Source organism: Epinephelus moara, chromosome 10, assembly GCF_006386435.1.
Source record: "Epinephelus moara isolate mb chromosome 10, YSFRI_EMoa_1.0, whole genome shotgun sequence".
Lineage (NCBI taxonomy): Eukaryota > Metazoa > Chordata > Actinopteri > Perciformes > Serranidae > Epinephelus > Epinephelus moara.
In genome coordinates this window covers 21,888,093-21,905,823 of record NC_065515.1, presented here as the reverse complement: position 1 = coordinate 21,905,823, position 17,731 = coordinate 21,888,093, and the positions used below count along the sequence as shown (strand labels likewise).

Sequence of the window (17,731 nt, the reverse complement as noted above, 5' to 3'; positions counted from 1 at the left end):
TGTCTCAGGATTTTGTCGGATACAAAAACAAGTAGAACTGCGCCCCCATTTGCGAGTCGCAGACAAACAACATCCATTCTGTGTCTGGAGCTGTCTTTGTTTGCTGAATGAAAGCTAGGTTTGAAAAGTGCCTTTTTTTGTGATTCATACTTTCCATACTCTTGCTTTGAGGAACAAACTTTACCATGGCCAACATGAGACTGAGTTTGAGAGGGGGTCCAAAGGGAGTGTTTATTGACAAAAGATTAAAATGTTTGTGTCTAAAAATGTTATTCTGCCATCCCATCTGTACATTGTGGAGTGTTTCACTGGGCTGAAAGGAGCAGCGATCAATGGCTATGCTTTTTATCTTCTTTTCTTGTGCAGGTATAAGTAGAAAAGTTTTTCAAAAATCTAAGTAGAATTAACAAATAGATAAACTCAAAAGAAAACCTGTTCCAAAGATACAACACTCCAAAGCAAGCATGTCCAAGGTCCAGGTCCCCCGGATCGATTTCAAACGGCCCACAACTTGTGTCTCAAAATATACTGTATGTGGCCCACTACATAAAATTGAATTAAAGCAAGTTTACGTTGCATTTTTTATTCTGTTAACCTCAGGATGGCAGGACTATCTCACAGTTTATAGACATGAACTAAGTAGGAACCACGCTGATGGAATGAATGCATTTTCATAAACAGATGCAAGAAGCAACTGTCCCCCTGACATTTACACATTATCTAATCTGGCCTCCCTTCAAAAAGAATTTTACACCCCTTCTCTAAAGGTAGGATACAGTATGAAGTGGGCTACCCAGCACCTCCACCTTGAGATCTTCTGAGCCAACAGCAGCAAAAACTAAAACAATTTGGGGTATGCCAAGTCAGAGAGATGCCTCAAGATGATGGGTGATGTATTTGTGGTTTCTCATATAAGGGAGGAAAGGCTGGTCATTTTATGGTAAAGCACTATGAATAAAGGCTTTTAAGTGAAAGGAAAACGCCAAGGAAGTGATTTTTTAACTTCACACACGCAGTATCAACGGCCCCAAATGGCAGCAAAAAGATTTAAAGACCAACATTAATGAAAAGCAATACTGATACATTATCCTACACTTGTACTTGTACAGTGTACTGTGTACAGTACTGTATTAATGTTGATGGTGCACTATCCTGGCAGCCAGTGTTAAAGTTTTACCGTGTATCATTTTGGAAATTTTATTTGTGCTGTTTGTAATTATGTGAAGTGGTTTGCATTATTCATTAATCATATTGCCAGTCAGAGTGGATATAGACTAAAATGAACTCAGTCACACTGCTGTCAGACAGGCACAGGGTATCCTGCCCTCCTTGATAGCGAACAAACTCCCATCCCCCAACGCTACAGCACTTCATTTCGATCGTTGCATCCTGTGAAAGGATGCTTAGGGATACGTGTATGTTTAAAAGGGTGTGGATAGTTATTCTAATGCGGACAGCTGACTTGAAACATCAGCCCTGATCCCCTCATTGCATGTTTAGTAACTTCCTGATTGTTATTTTTGTCCAGTGAGAAATCATCAATGTAATGGCCCTGTCTCTACTCTCTCTCTCGTTCTCGCTTGCTTCCTTAATAGCTCTTGCACTCCAAATGGGCCATGTGAAATTTGTTGCAGATTTGACTCCATGGCATTTCCTACCCTACCAATTACTCCCCTCCACGAACCCCTGTCACACACACACACACACACATACACTCCTTCAGTAAGCAGGCTAAATTAAAAGCAGAGGGAAACGAAGATGAGAGAGCGACGGATTTGTCATGACCTTTAAGGTCGAAAAAGACCTCTTACCCCCCACATGTCTTAAGATATGTTGAGTCTCCTTAGGCAGGCTGTAGCCACAGGTTAATCAGTGGGATACTTTTTTTTTATTGTGAAGGAGTGCAGCTTAAAGCAGAGAATCTAACATCCAGGGCGACAGATAATTAAAAAGTGCATATATGTGCACTATGTTATTTGCACACAAGCAAGATGTAATATGTTTATGTGTATATTTTGGTTTTAGTGTACACAAGAGAGGGAGGAAATGAGAGGGATACCTGATCAGCCCTTGCTCAATCAGGCTGAGTGAGTGTCCACAGCAGGCTGTTAATACTGCAGCCTGATGGGAAACGTGCCGGGAGGCCCACATGGAGGGATTGAACCAGGGTCGACCCTGACATGGACATAGAGAGAGTGGGGAATGGAGGGGGTGGGGAAGGAGGCAAGGAAATGAAAAGGGGGATTGGGCAGTGTGCAAGGGGAGAAGTGGGGAGAGGGGGGAAGAATAAGAGAGAGTGTTGGGGGGGAGAGATGAACAGTGAGGAGAGGGACAATCAAAGTGTCTAAGAACCCCCAGAATCACTCATGCACACACACACACACACGCACACACACACATCTCTCCCCCCTCATATCCCTATTGGGCCCTCTTTGCAGCAGATTGCTCCTTGTCCCCAGTCACCTTCATCATCCCTCATTCAGTCATTTTTCACCCCCTCACCATGCCATCACTCTCTCTCTCTCATCATCCTGTAGCACAATACACTTTAACACATACGCTGTACACACCACAAACAATCCCACCTCCTCCCAATACCAATCTGCTGGCTCAGTACCCATGATCCTTCTCCCCTGTGCGCAACACGCTAATGTTTTGAATGTACAAATAATAAAATAGTTTCAGGGCCACAAAGGTTGTAATGGATACATTTGGTAGCCTGTTGAGGTTAGAAGCGAAGCACAGAAATTTAGAATGGAAGCCACACACACACACACACACACCTATACACACATACACATACACACACAAACACACAGGATCATTATCTCTGATTCTATTTCCTTGATTAGCGGTGAGCATGAAGGCAGAGTGGGCTTTTAAATGACACCAAGCTGAGCTATAGTATGTAGCCGAGGAGTATTAGGAGCATTCGTCTCACCCAACACTCGGCGCCCCCGCCTTTCCATTACCGGCAAAGGCTCAGCTGACTAGCCACCATCCACCCACCAACCCCCGTCTTCCTCCAGCAACAGCCCTCAAAAAGAAGACCATTAGCAAACGGAAATGAATAATATGCGCAGAGGGAGTGGACTGTGTAGAGTGGATTGCTTTGTGTGTGTGTTTCTACTACGTGCACATTAGGACTTGCATCTTGGCGCAGGAATATATACTATATGTGGGCACATGTACACAGACTCACATACACGCAGTGATACTATTCCACTGAGAGGGAGTACTTTTGCCTCAGACTAATGTTGGCTCCTCCAAATTACTTTAAGTCCATACTGGGCAAAAAGCCAAATAGCTCTGTATGCAGGTGGAATGGTGATATAGGAGCTGGAGCTGGCAGCAAACCAGGGCCTATACCGTCACACACATGAACACATACACGCGCATACACTCTGTCCATTATGCACAAAGTCATGCACAAGCAGATGTACATGAGACATGAATTGTAAGAAAAAAGGCTCAAATAGATTCTTCAATATAAATTCACTCAGTGTAACACTTAACAAACGTTGGATGTTTAATGAAAAAGGCAAATGTATGTTTAAATTGTGGCGGCTAAAGATAATGGCAAAGTGTATGTAACACATTAAACTAGAGTTAATCATTTGTATTCAGCTTATTCAGCGTTTTTAATTTATGCTGAGAAAGCTCTCGCAGCCAGGACCAACCAATTTGCTGCCGACCCAGTTTGCCGACCCAGTTGGCAAGCTATTTGAATCAGATATATACAGAGATAGCCAATCTTCTCACCAGTGGTTTCACTATCTCACGTCGAGGCATGGAATTAAATTGATGATGGTAAATGTAGTGACTGTGTTGTGTTGCGTGCCTCATATCATTCATCCAGTCAGTATTGTTATACAAAAATAACAGAAGTATTTGTGATTGAGTACATCACTAACAGCGTGTATGTCCGCAATTGTATCCTAACTTATATTTGTCAGTTATCTGTCCCGCCACTGCCTTGTATTTCTGAGAAAGAGGGGACGTAGATGAGGCAAGATAGAATCTATTTACAGAGAGATGGGGCTCAAGTGCGAATCAGCCACGCTCATCTCTCACAAAGCTTTGACGGCAACTCGAGAACTGAAGGCTTCCCATAACTGCTGCTGCCTCTATCACACTGATGGGGCCTTAAAAGGAGAGTTAAGATGAGACGTGTGTCATCCATAAGAGCAGCAAAACTGGGCCACTCTGAAGAATGGTGTCTAGACCCCAAGCGTAGATCATCTATTTTACAACAAGAGATGACTCTTACAGCTGAGAGAGGCGCTGTTCTCTGCTTAAAGTTTTAGTGATGCTTTGCAATACAGAAATTATTTTGGCTGGAGCTTACATATGTCATAAAATGGTAATGGTTACAACGATCACTCAAGAATTTAGAGGTTCTGAGGATCTTCCACTACTCCACGCGACTCAGTTTGCCAGGGTGTTATTTGATGGATGACTGAAATTAAACAAAACAAAAATTGTAGACTGTGTAATCTGTTTATATTTACTATAATCTTTAAAAATTCTCATTGGTTGGCAGTCCATGTCCACTCTTGTATTGTCCCATACAGTATAATCGAACAGGTCTAATGCAGGTATTTGGTTGCCATGCTAAAAGCGCTAATGGTTTCCTCAATACAGCTACAACAGTATTCCTGATGTCTTTACAGTTTGTGATCAACATGTTCATGTATCTTAATAGAACTGGAAACACTGACACTGAGTCTTTTATGTCTTTGTTTGCACAGTGCCTGGTCTGCCCTATCTGTCAGTGGCTCAGGACTCAGAGACATCAGCTGTGGTTCGCTGGGACCCTCCAGAATTCACCAGTGGTATGGACCTGCAGGGTTACCGGCTGCAGTTTGGCCGCAAAGATGTCTCTCCTTTAGCCACACTGGAATTTGCTCCACAAGAACGACAGTACTCTGTGGGCAACATCCACCGGGGGGCCACCTATATCTTTAAAGTCTCAGCCAAGAGCAGGGGGGGCTTTGGGGAAGAGGCTGTGGTAGAACTCAGTGTACCCGAGAACACGCCAGGGGGCTACCCTCAAATTGAAGAGGGCTCCAATGTGACATGCTGCTCAGTGCAGCTGTCCTGGTCTCCTCCAGTGCTGGCGGAGAGAAATGGGGTAATCACGGAGTACACTTTGGCCTATAAGGAAACCGGCGCCGTTGGAGCACCACGGGAGCTCCGCTTGCCCCCAAACCAGTCCAGCTATGTTCTCAACAGCCTCAAACCGAACTCAGCGTACGATGTGAAAATACGTGCACACACCAGTGTAGGTCCAGGGCCCTACAGCCCGCCCATCCAGTATCGGACGGTGGCCTTTGATCCAACAGGTAGGGCTTGCCTGTTTCTTCTCCAACCCGGTTGGCAGGGGGTTGGAAATTGGCTAAAAAAAAATAAAAAAATCTTCAACAAAAAAAAAAAAATCAAAACTGCCCCACCCCCTCCTTCAACCACCTCCACTTCTCCTCAAGAAAGAAAAAAGATTGATATTAAAATTGTTTGCCGTGGGATACTCACTTCACTAACCAAAACAAGGTAAAACCCAAGTCAGTAAGTTATAGTCAGTCATTTTGAGAAAGAGGAGAGCAGCCTAGAATTTCAAGGTAAGTGCTGTTTGGTCAGACAATTGTGTCAGTCATCCTTGCAGCCCTTTGCCAAGCACACTCACGCAGCTAATGTCATCTCACATCCCCAGTTTTCCAACAAGGTAGGACCTCAGTCAAACCCAGTCACGCCAATAGAATGTTTTGACTATTGTAAGATGACAGAAAGCAGATTTTGGTTCTTTTTTTCTTTTTTGGTTTTGGGTTTGTTTTGAGATATACCCCCCTTCCTAACCCCCTCCCTTCCCTAATTCCTTCTTTCCCCTTACCTTGTCCCTTATTGGGACAGTTTGTGGCATGGCATCCCCAGATGCACTGCTAAGGACTGTTGGCATGCTGTGTTTTGAGTCTGTCTCTATGCCCGCCTGGCAGCACGTTGGCAGTGCCAACCCAAACTCAGTACAGGCATAGGAACAGTTGGCACTGACACCACATGGGTCAGTTGTTAATCGTTGAGTGGTCATAGGTTCAAAGACATTGTTGAGATGGGTTGGCATTACCCACGATGGCTAGCCAGTGGGCACACCCTTGTGCTCCATGGGTTTGTCGTCCATGAGTCTTACGTGCTGTGTGTCTTAACCAATGGCGTTGCCCTTCTCACAGCCAATGACAGCTCACCGTTACACTCACTCTCCAACCCAGAGGAACGTTGCAGGGGAACAACAGCTTTTCTTTTAAACCAAAGGTTCTTCTTTTGTTTCTCTTTCCTTGATCTCTCTACACTTTCAATTTACTAAAGTCTTTGTTTTGTTTTTTGTTTGTTTGTTTTTTTCCTCGCATTTGTCCAATCAACAGACGTTCCAAAGAATTTCACTGTGAAGTGGGCCACCAAGACCACTGTGGTTATTGCATGGAAGTTTTCTGACAGTAAATCTCCATACAAATGCACGGTGAGTTTCATGTAGAGCAAATAAAGAGTTTCAGCTGTCTGCTGAGTTATGTTTTAATATAAAAAACATTCCTTAAAATCCCATTCTGAACTTTAGAACGCATTTCCATCTGTTATTCGAGCGCCAATCATTTGACCTGCCAAAAGAATCATTCATCCAACTATCCCTTTTACCAATTATCGATTAAACTTCTGGACCATCTGTTGAACTGTAGATTGAGTACAACCGTCAGAAGATGGATGTGGATGCCAGGCAGATGAGGGTGCTGGTCACGGGGCTAAAACACAACACCACCTACGAGTTCAGGGTGACCTGCCAAGAAAGCATAGACGGTGGGCCAAGACACCGTGTGGTTGCCAAGACTGCACCACTCATCCTGGTCAAGAAACCCAAGCTGGACATCTATGCTGAGCCTGACAACATGCTCACCATGTCCTTCCCACCGGTCGATAATAAGGATGTCAAGTGAGTATGTCATGCTAGAAAATGGGTTCCGCAGGCGTGTCTGAATCTTCTTTGAGGTATTTAGGTTAAAGTGATGTGATATGGAGTGTGATCTCAAATTGTCTGAGGTGTTGAAATGGGAGTTGACATGCTGAACTGAATTATCGTTTAATTAATTGTCAAAACTGTGGTGAATGTTTTCATATAAACTGCCATGCAGTATCAATTAAGTGTCACTGTGAGCTTTTGGTAATTTTTGTGAATTACTTTGGTGCCGTGTTTTCTAGGACTTTCTATGTGGTTGTTGTGCCACTTAAGAGGACTTCAGGAGCTGTCAAAAACCTGAAGAACCCTGATGAGATGGACATGGAAGAGGTAGGATACTTTAAAAGCAAACAGTGTTAGGTTACTCTGGCACAACAGAAATAATTAAACTAATGTAAAATTATGTAAATGATAATTGATAATATAATAGAATATAATATATGTAATAGGGGGGATCCCAGAGACATTTTTATCGTTACATTTGTGTTATTAACAGTTGCATGAGCTAGGAAAATTATATTGTACAGGCCATGTACCAAGCATGGGCACTCACAACTCGGACGTAAATACATCTCAGCTATGCTAATTTATCCCCCTAAGCATGCAGTCGAGAGAATTACACAGTCTTTACCCACTCTTACCATAGCTCAAGGTCACCTTGAGCGCCAGATCAACAGCAACCATCCCTATTGGATTTGGGATTACACACGTTCCCTCTGCTTAGTGCCTGCCTCTGTCTGCAGTTTGAAATGAATGAGAGTCGCTGGATGTTGGAGGCGGGAGGGGTCTTGGACCATGGCTACATGGAACATTGCCAGAAAGTTAGCAGCTTTTATAATCTAAAGCCCAGCTCAGGGCAATGATTGGCGACGAGATTAAACCGTTTTAGAACGTTGCAGAGAAAAGTTGTAGTGGTGTGAACTGGCCGTCTGAGCTTGACTCAAGCTGGCTGATGGTGTCACCTGTCAAATCGCCATTGGCAGGTTTTAGAATGTAAAGCACATCACCTGTTTCTACAGTCAATTGGCTTGTAGTGAAGTCCGCTGGTCAAGTCAGTATGACCACAGACGGCGTGCTTTGTCCCCACCAAGCCCACTGTTTCCGTCCTCACATGTGCCGGTATCGGATGGTGGGTAATTACTGCTGCTCGCTGTATGTGCTAATGCCCCCTCACAAACACACATTCTTATTGACAAACTAAGTGGCGCTTCTTACTTGTATTACTGTGGCATATTTATTATGAATACAGTCAATCCGATGCTTGCCTTGTTTATGTGTTTTGCCGTTAATCACTACTACAAATGCAACTGTAGCCAGTATCTCACCATCACTATCCTCATTCATATTTTAAGAAGCTACAAATAATATTAGGCCGCAAAATAAGCCTGAAAAGCTGGAAAACAGAACGGAAGTACAGAGGGTTGTTGCATTGAGATGATACACCGCCTCATGTAGTTGCATTGGTGTGAACCGGCAGGTTTTTAGAACTTTGCAGAACTGAGCATTGCAAGAAGTTGCCTGTCTCATCACAAATCTTTGGTCTGAACTGGGATTAAGGGTGCAGCTACACCTACAGTTTGTCTTCTTTGGTCTCGACCATGTCAGTGAAATATATCTAGATCTTGTACACAACAGTCGCTTAAATTCACAAGTAATTTATTTGTTGAAAACATCTGATAACTTGTAATCCTGCCAGATAATCACTAGGCTTAGGATGGGCCAATCATTTATTGACTTAGCATATACATATATCCTCATAGTTCTCAGAACTGAAGAGTTTGACTCACTGACATTATTTTGTGTGTATGTCTTTTGATTATTATTAAAAGCATCTGCCTCTCTTGGTCTTTCTTCATCAGATTATAAGCAAACATTTAAGAGAATCAAAAAAGATTATAAGCCCAGACTTAGATGTTTTCTAGTTTTAGTCTGATCTGTCAGTGAATTAGGGACTGATGTTGTAGAATCTGCAAAAAACACAAGAGGATACCAAAAGCAGCGCATATAAAAAGCCCTTAAACCAATGCCCTTTCACATCAATCAGCTGTTGCGGGAGGTGACCCTCAAGCGTCGTTCACGCCGCCAGCTGGCTCAGCTGGACCAGAGGAAGCCCTACATCACAGCCTGCTTCAGGCAGCTGCCCTCCAGCTTCACGGTGGGATCTGACTATCGCCAAAGCAGCTGTGAGAACAAGCCTCTTGAACCTGGCCAGGAGTATGTCTTCTTCCTGCTGGCTGAACTCAACGCCACCTCCGGGGTGAGTCCAACACAGCTCAGTTGGCGTACTTTTAGTCAATTGCTTTTTGTCAGAGTGGATTTAATTTCACTTCTGTCCATTTAATCTTGGTTCGCTTCAGTTTGTTCATCTAACATTTCGTTTTTGTCCAGTTTGTGCTTAACACTAAACTTCATTCATCTCCTGCAAATACCATGCTGTAACCTGGATTTGTGTTTCCATATGTTGTGTAAATGTCTACCTGATCTTTCTGTGCAGAAAATGTTTGCTACCAGCCCTTACACCGACACTGTGGTGACTCCCGAGCTGGAGGTTGGCCCAGTAGAGACTGGTGACGGACTCATATGGGTGGTGGGCCCAGTCCTGGCTGTGGTCTTCATCATCTGCATCGTCATCGCTATTCTCCTGTATAAAAAGTGAGTTGGTTTTTGAATTGTAGTTTTTGTGGAGAATGCAGTTTGATCTACATTTAGACTTCAGTGTCAAAATAACATCGGTCAACCTCAAATGATAACACTCAGGGTTAGGCGTAGTATACGTAGCAATGATAATTTGTACTGAGCGACCATTTATTCTGGAAATTGTTATAACCTTCCTCTTACGATACACAGAGAATTAAACCCATAAGCTTTGCATTGTTAGCGTCTTGCTCCACCCACTGCTCCACAAAAGCAATATAACTATGATCCATGTTTTTACTCGCTAAGGGTGAAAGTGCTGGATTTTTCTTTCGTATGCAGTGAAAACACAATGAACATTTTCTTGTCATTTGATGTTGAACCAGTTATTTGCAGTGTTGCAGGGGAATTGGGCTATTGGGAAATAATTGCATGTTAGGGAGCATGTTGAAAGAGGGGCTTATTCTGCATTCATGGCAGCATGATATTCAAAATCTAACAACATTGTTGCATGTAAATATGAAAAAGCTTTTCTTGTGGAAAAAGATGGTTGTGGGAAGTGAGGGGCATGAAGAAAGGAGAAAGGAGGAGATTCTTTGAGATGGTGCTCAATAACTGGACCAAGAATGTTGCAATAAAGAGATGTATAGATTTAAATAGGCATATATTTCAAATATTGCCTATTAATTGTGGAAATAATAGCCCATATGGTGTTATTCAAGTACTTACTAGTTGTTTTAGCCATTATTAGTTTAACATTTATGCATAAATAAGATTTCAGGGACCTAATTTCTAGTGGTAGACATCAAACTGTGCTTTTATGAACTTTACAGGCGGCAGCTCTCCTGTCACAAGTCTAAATGAGTTCATATTCCTTAGCGTCCTGGGGCTTTAGAACATACATATACAGTCAATATTCCCCCCTTGTTTTACACTTAAGTGCTTTTAGTCTCAGTGACTGTAAGTCCCAAATGAAAAGGTAGTGTAAGAGGTCGCCCTACATACCAGGGAAGATCCCTGAATAATTTTAAGGGGGCCGGGGCTGGTGTGAGCAACACAAGTACAGCTTGCTACTGTCAGATGATCCCTGACTGTCTGACCTTGCCTTACCTCAGTCTTTGTGGTTAGGGAGAGTAACATCTCTCCTTGGATCTCTCTCTTTTTTTCTCTCTTCTCTTTCTGTCCCCCTCACTCTCCCATCTCCCTCTCCATCTCTCCCTGGTGAATAGTGTTTCCCGGGTCTGCCCTTGGCCCTGACATTCCCCTCTCCCCATCTGTATCTGCACCCTCGTGTACACACATAAGCACACACACGCACACAGACACGGACCCACGAATGTACGCACTTAACTTGCACATTTCATTGAATACTCTCTTGTTCTCACAAACTGATACATGCACACGCCTCCTCCAAATGCTGATGAGCTTTATCTCGCGTTTTGCGAGCCCAGCAGCGACCCCTGTGAATTTTAAACTGCTATCTATTGATTTATCTCTCTTCTTGCCTCCCCCCTCTCCCTTTCTCCTTGTGTGTTGTGTTTTCACCATCTTTATATATTTATTTGGCTCCTATTGCTTTCTCTGGAAACAGCAAACCTGACAGGTAAGGTTTAGCCGTACTTTATTGCATTTTACAGGGGAAGACATAATAGCCTGCCTCAGCAAAATAAAAAAAAAGATGCCTTTAATTAGTGAAGGTGAAGGAGAATTTTGCGTACTTGATACGCATTCTCAGCTCCCCTGTTTCTGATTTGGCTTCACTCAAGCGTTCTTGACCTGCTGAGTTACCAGTCAGTTGGCGTTGCTGATTTTTTTTTTTTTAGGTGTCATCATTAGTGAGAGTGGTGACTGTTCTGCCAGATCAAACGCTCACTAAAACCTGTTGTGTTGTTTTTGTTGTGCGTCTTCCCCCTCTTTTCTACTCTTTGTTTGTCTTGTCCTCCAGCCGCAAAAGAAAAGAGTCAGAGCCGCGCACGAAATGCCTGCTGAACAACGCAGACATCACACCCCACCACCCCACAGACCCTGTGGAGATGAGACGCATCAACTTCCAAACTCCAGGTACAGGAAGAACACACAACACACAGACTGAGGAACACAAACAGTCTAAATAACACATATAGGTATAGTTACACTGATAGACTGTATAAAGTGTGTTTCCATATTTGTCCACATTGGCCTTTCAGTAAAAAAAACAGTTTTCATTTTCACTGACAATATGACAGATGTGAAGAAGGAAGTTCAGTCATCCAGCTTTAAGTGTGACAACCTGTAAAACTTGAAACGAGACCTGCCTCCCTTTGCCTTCAGGGAAAGCTGTGACATTTTTATAGCTTGGTTCGTGGGTTAATATAACAATTTGCTGACCAGACACTGACGACAGATTTTGAACCCACTGGATGCAGATTTACAACATCTGCCCAGTCCCCCTTTACAAAGTAAATAGCTAAGTAAAAATACAAGTAGCTCTGCGTTGCAAAATACTTCATAGATTGCTGAGATAGCAACCGTTAATGTTCTTCATTTAGACCTCCGAATAACTACTTTTGATTGTTGGATAAAAGCTGGCCAGTTAAAAAGCCATCTAAGGCTTGTATTTCATTGGTTTAATTGGATTTCCATTCTCAGGCAGTTTTCAGTGGAGCGCTCATGCCTGTTATCACTACATGTCAGTGGCTAGTTTAACATTGGGCCAATCTATGGGGGGGTTTTTTGGAAAGAGACCAAAGTTGTAGATAAAGAAGTGGATTTTAAGAAGCCACTTGCCTACATTAAAAGTCACAGAGGCCATTGCTTCAGTGGCTGTAACAGACAAAATGCTATTTTAAAAGTTTTCACACTGCAAATAGCAAAGCTTTGCAGGAACTTGAAAATCCTAATTTTTGGAAATGGAAAGCAAATTTTAAAATTTGGCAGAAAATGTTTATTAGCAGCTGCGCTAATCCCTCAATACCATTACTGGCTGTCAAAAGCTCAAATTGGCCAACCACTGTAATATATGGGCAAATGAAGACACCTGCAGAAGACCTTCCTTCTTGACACCAGAATATTCAGTGAAAACTTTTCATTCCTGTAAGACGAAACATGCGTGCAGTTATGTGTTTTAATACACACACATAACTTAGATGTGTAGTGATGGCGGATTGTAACATTGGCACACACACATGCACACAGCCTACACAGAGATTAACTATCCACAAATGATGCAACTTCAAGTTCAATTTACGCTGCAGCATGAATGATGTCCATGAAGTGCTCCCACGTCATTCTGTTTGACATCATGTGCCTTCATAACTACCTGCAGTCATATCTACATGTCGGCCCTGTCCCCATGTAACGATAACAGATAGTTAGAAAGTGATGTCTGTTGTTGGACGTAATGTTTTTACCCTGGAAACAAATCTTGTTTTGAAGATCTCCTTGGTTCTTACCTGCTTTTCCCTTTTGTCTCACTTTCCATCTGGTGTTCATCCGAGCTAAAGCCTGGTGTTAACAACAGAGCGCATTCAATCCCAAACTCATTCTCCAAGGCTTCTCCATCTTCCAACCTCCTCCTTCTCAGACCCATTATCGGTCTGTCTCTGTTATTTAGCCGTCTGTGATATAAGCTATGGTGGCCTCTACAGTTTGTTGTCATTGATCTGAATCTCGGTGGAGCAAAATTTGCTTTCTTGAGGTTGTTGTATTTGAATTCCTAATGCTTCATTACGAGCCATTTTCAGAAAGTCACATGGATGAACAAGTGAGCATGTTCCCAGTTTTGGAAATGTATCATCCTGCCAGATTAGAGGTTTCAGTGAAAGAAAGTGAAAACAAATCTGATGGCAGTCATATTAGTCACCTCTAGCTAAGCATCATGGATTATTGTGAGTTTTCCACTCGATGGTTTAGATCGTATTCTTCCCTCAAGTAGTTTATTTGACAGAAGAATGAGACGTGCATTTTGAGGAGAACATCCTCCAGAGATGGAATAAACACATCCACTCTCTTTCCGTGTGTTCCCTCGTTTCTTCTCCCTTTTTTTTTGCTGCCTCCCGCCTCTCTGTCTCCTAGCCTAGTTGTCTCTCAGCGATCCATCTGTCATCCACGGCCAGTCTCTGCTCCATCAAAAGGCTCAGATTTCAAAATGGAGCGTTTCTCTTCAGCTTCTTTGGGAGCCTGGAGTTTGTACCTTGGAAAAAAAAAAAACCTGACATCTTTACATCTGAGAAGAGGAAAGACACGAGGATGAAAGAAGATGCGCAAACCTGCTCACGCACAGAAATGTGGAAGTTCAATTTACCCCTCGTCTTTATCTCACCTGGTGTTCACAGCCCTATCAGTGGATCTGTAATGGCAAGGTTATAATGGCCATTCCTGCCATTTGTCCCAATGACTTCCAGCACTTTGCACTTCTGCCCTCAGCTGTCCTCCTCTGTTCCTTAAATAATAGAAACTCTTGTTACAATCTCTCTTTTACATAACATTCACCAATACACGCTGAGACTTCTCTTTATATATGACAAGCATTCTCATTCGACTGCCCTGTCGCTGTTCCGCAGAATTGGGCGATGTCGTTATCTCCGCACCGGGGGAATTTAATTTGAATGGACATTTTAGCCCAATTAAGTGGGCCGGTGAGCATTTGTGAACATCCCCATCAGCTAATAGCGACCATTGTTCAAATGAGCATACTCACAGCGCACTTATCCAAGGCCTCTTCTATCCAGCAGAGCATATGCAGCATCGGCAATGTGTGCTCAGTGACCCCTAGTGCTGGGGAACAAAAAATATGTTTTTGATTAGGCTTCCTATAAGCTAAGCTTGGCTAATGCGTTTCAGAGAGAGTGTGTATGTTGTGTGTGTGTGTGTGTGTGTGTGTGTGTGTGTGTGTGCGTGTGCTTTAAAGCCTGTAGGTCATGTGACAGCCACACAGTGACATCCCATAACTCCTTGGGGTGCAGAGCGGCTCGTTTTGTCATTATCTTCATCGGTGCCTGGGGTTTAATTGTCAAATGGGGCCAAAGTAATGAAGCAGCACGACTCAGTGGATATCTACTGTTTATGTCCAACCAAGCCCCCCTTTTTTGCTATAAGCACTCACTCTTTTCCAATATTTCCCGTTTCCCTATGGTTCTCATTTCGTTAGCAGTTCGCAGTTGAAAAGCTGGAAAACTGTAACGATCATCACGACAATTACCACCTGCAATATATCTTATCTCAGAACCCTGCCTTCACATCATCAGTTTGACATTCGCCGCTGCGCTAATGTGAATTCACATCATTTCTGTTCAGGCAAAAAATAGAAGAAGAAAAAAAAAACTCTCCTCCTGCAAATTAAAAGACAGGTGAACTGAGTTTCACTCTGGGTTTACTCTTCAACATATCTCTTGATATATTTTCTATTTATGCCGTCTCCATCTGTGTTTCTCTTTATCTCCCCCCTCCGATACAGCATCGCATATGGCACTTCACGCCCCCATAATTCTGTCAGAAGAAGCGACTTCCACATTTAAGCATGTAAAAATCAAACATTTTCTTGCAGACAGCGTCACGCACTTGCGAAACCCACGGACACTAGCCAATCGCTCGCATGCATCAGCAGCCTACTTGTTTCTCCAGATTACAGCAGCGACCGTGCCCTCCTCCTCGCCAACACCTCTGTCGAAACACACACGCAGCACACACTTACACATAAACGTAATCAGACACGCCTGTACCTCCCTCCTGCTGTGATGAATGACGTTTGGAGACAGTGGATCTGAGCCCCCCCTGCTATGTTTAATTAGTCATTGTCACAAATCAATTAGGGAGAGGGGGATGTTCGATGTCTTCATCTCTCCACGCTCATTTGGCGCCACCGGCCTGACGTCCTCTCGCGAAGACGTCAGTGTAAGGTAAACCACTGTTTAGCAACTTTTACTCTGCAGGACTGAGCTTTGCAGGGTTTTTAGGTTTGACGTACATCCTAATGATGTTAGTGTTTGTCTTTATCCCTTCCTTTCATTTTGGCTCCCGGCTGGGATTGATGACTTACCTGCCTTTCTACAATATCAAAGAGGTGTTTTATTTTTTAGGCCAGATTTTTTTTTGGTAAAAGAGATTTCTTTTTGAAAAACAAATTTCCTTTTTTTTCATTTTGCCTGCAAATCACATTTCCTTGCCTTCCATGTCTAATTTTTTTGTTAATGCTCTGGAACAAATGAGCTGTTTTCTTTGAAATCAAAGTTGCCATCTTTGGGTGATGTGATTCTTCTTTCATCACTGAGCAACCCCCGTTGATCTGATTTCAGCTTTCAAACACGGGCAAAATGTATTTCGCGTCACTTGATGGGCAGGTTGGCAGCACCCCATCAGACTGAATCTCTTGGCCACATGTCCAGTTAACGTTGGCACAGATGGCTCCTTTCTGCTTGAACAGCTGAGATGACCTGAGCCTACCAGGACATGGCGTCGCTGGCTGCGGCCTCAGAGGACTTCTCCTCTGGAGCAAATAAGACTTTGAACCATCGCCGCGCTCCTCAGAGCTCCGACTCCCATCAGCTGTGGCTCCGCAGCTGTCAGCCAAGAATGCGGACACTTTTCCACACCTTTCACTCCCGATGCCTCAGCACCAAGCCGCTGACAAAGAAACCTTTCAGACTCAGTTTTCACCAGGAAACATAAGCTGGTTTTTCCCCTCTCTGTCTATTTCTCATTGCTGTCAATGGGCCCTTCCAAGTGGTGTTTATGAAAGCTTAGAGATAGCAAATCAATTTTCTTATCCCTGATCTCTATGACCGTTGATATGGGGCTTGGCAGAAGGGTTTTCTCAGCAGGGGAATCAGAGGCTGATGCCCATGGCTAACCAGTCTGCTCCTGAGGAGGACTGTAGCTGATCTGATCTGATCTGAAAATGTTTGGCCTACTTTTCCACGTCTGTCTGGCAGTCTGGCCTCAAGTCTGTCATTCAGGCCTCCGTGAGAAGGGCCTGAGTTTACTGATGCTGAATTACTGTTAAAAAAATGCTGTTGGTTTTACTTCTTGGCCATTTATCATTTTGCACACTTTTATGTTTTCTTTTTTACATAGCATTTTCTTTTGCATTAAAGCCTTTTAAAACCATTTCCCTTATGTTTGCTGTTCTTTACAGATTCTGGTCTAAGCAGCCCTCAGAGTGAAGCAGATTTTGACTATGAAAGTTAGTCTCTATGCTTTTAGCATTTGCGTACCAGCTTTCTTTATCTTTTTTTTTTTTTTTCCAAGCACGCTTGCCTCCATTTACAAATACATAATTTGCATTTGTTTGTTTTTTCACATTATGCAGCAAAAATTTTAGCACTAATTAATTTGATGTTGGTTTCTATTGGTATACTGGGCTGTATTTTTTTTCTTTAATTGGATGTCAGTCACGATATTCACTTGGGCTGTTGGCTGTGCATTAATCCACCATGCATAAATAACCTGTGCGATCACTTCTGCTGATGTAGAGATGGTTGAGAGGTGTTTTTTGTTCATGATTTTTTTTACAGGAGTACAATTTCTGCCTCCCCTTCCTCACCTCCTTGTTGTTGGTATCCCTTCCCCTTCCTCCTCCTCCTTCACCACCACTGCTCCATTTCCATTCTGAAGTAACGGGGTCTTTTCTGCGCTCGGAGATAACGAGCAGAATTAATTAAAGCAGTGGCAAACAATGGCTCGACATTTGATCACCCCCTCTCCCTGCTCACTGCAAAAGGATCATCTGGGAGGAAAAGCAGAGTTTCTGGTTTTCCTCTTCCCCCTTTTTCCCCGCTTTATTTTCTTTGCTTACCCACAGACAGACTTCTTCCCTTTTATATGGAAATACGCAACATCACAAATAGGCTTTTCGAGAGAGAGACTGCTTTGGCTTATCAAAAAGAATCATTATATTTCTCAGGCGCATCGACTGCGGATCGGGAGATTGGAAATGTGTAATTAGACGCTAGTTTGTTTTTCTGTGTTCATTGATCACGCTGTTGATTGCGGTGAAAAAAAATGGAAGAGTCTGTACGTGGATAGTAAAAAGCCGTGGGTGAAGGGGTGGGGGGTGCTGAAGAGTAGGATGAGAGCTTTGGAGTGGGGGTAGGGAATAACAAGAATTTGTCCTTGAGCGACTTT

The 17,731-nt window shown here is 43.2% G+C and overlaps 1 protein-coding gene across 3 annotated transcripts in view; it reads left to right on the top strand.

Moving 5' to 3' along the window:
* ptprsa (protein tyrosine phosphatase receptor type Sa) overlaps positions 1-17,731 on the top strand; it is a 260,511-nt gene that overhangs the window by 207,626 nt on the left and 35,154 nt on the right. For all 3 annotated transcript variants that reach the window (XM_050053955.1, XM_050053956.1, XM_050053954.1), the window contains 7 exons: positions 4,752-5,345; positions 6,414-6,508; positions 6,723-6,973; positions 7,240-7,327; positions 9,042-9,254; positions 9,492-9,649; positions 11,577-11,692. In XM_050053955.1, coding sequence (XP_049909912.1) covers positions 4,752-5,345; positions 6,414-6,508; positions 6,723-6,973; positions 7,240-7,327; positions 9,042-9,254; positions 9,492-9,649; positions 11,577-11,692 — 1,515 coding nt within the window. The remainder of the gene's footprint in view (positions 1-4,751; positions 5,346-6,413; positions 6,509-6,722; positions 6,974-7,239; positions 7,328-9,041; positions 9,255-9,491; positions 9,650-11,576; positions 11,693-17,731) is intronic.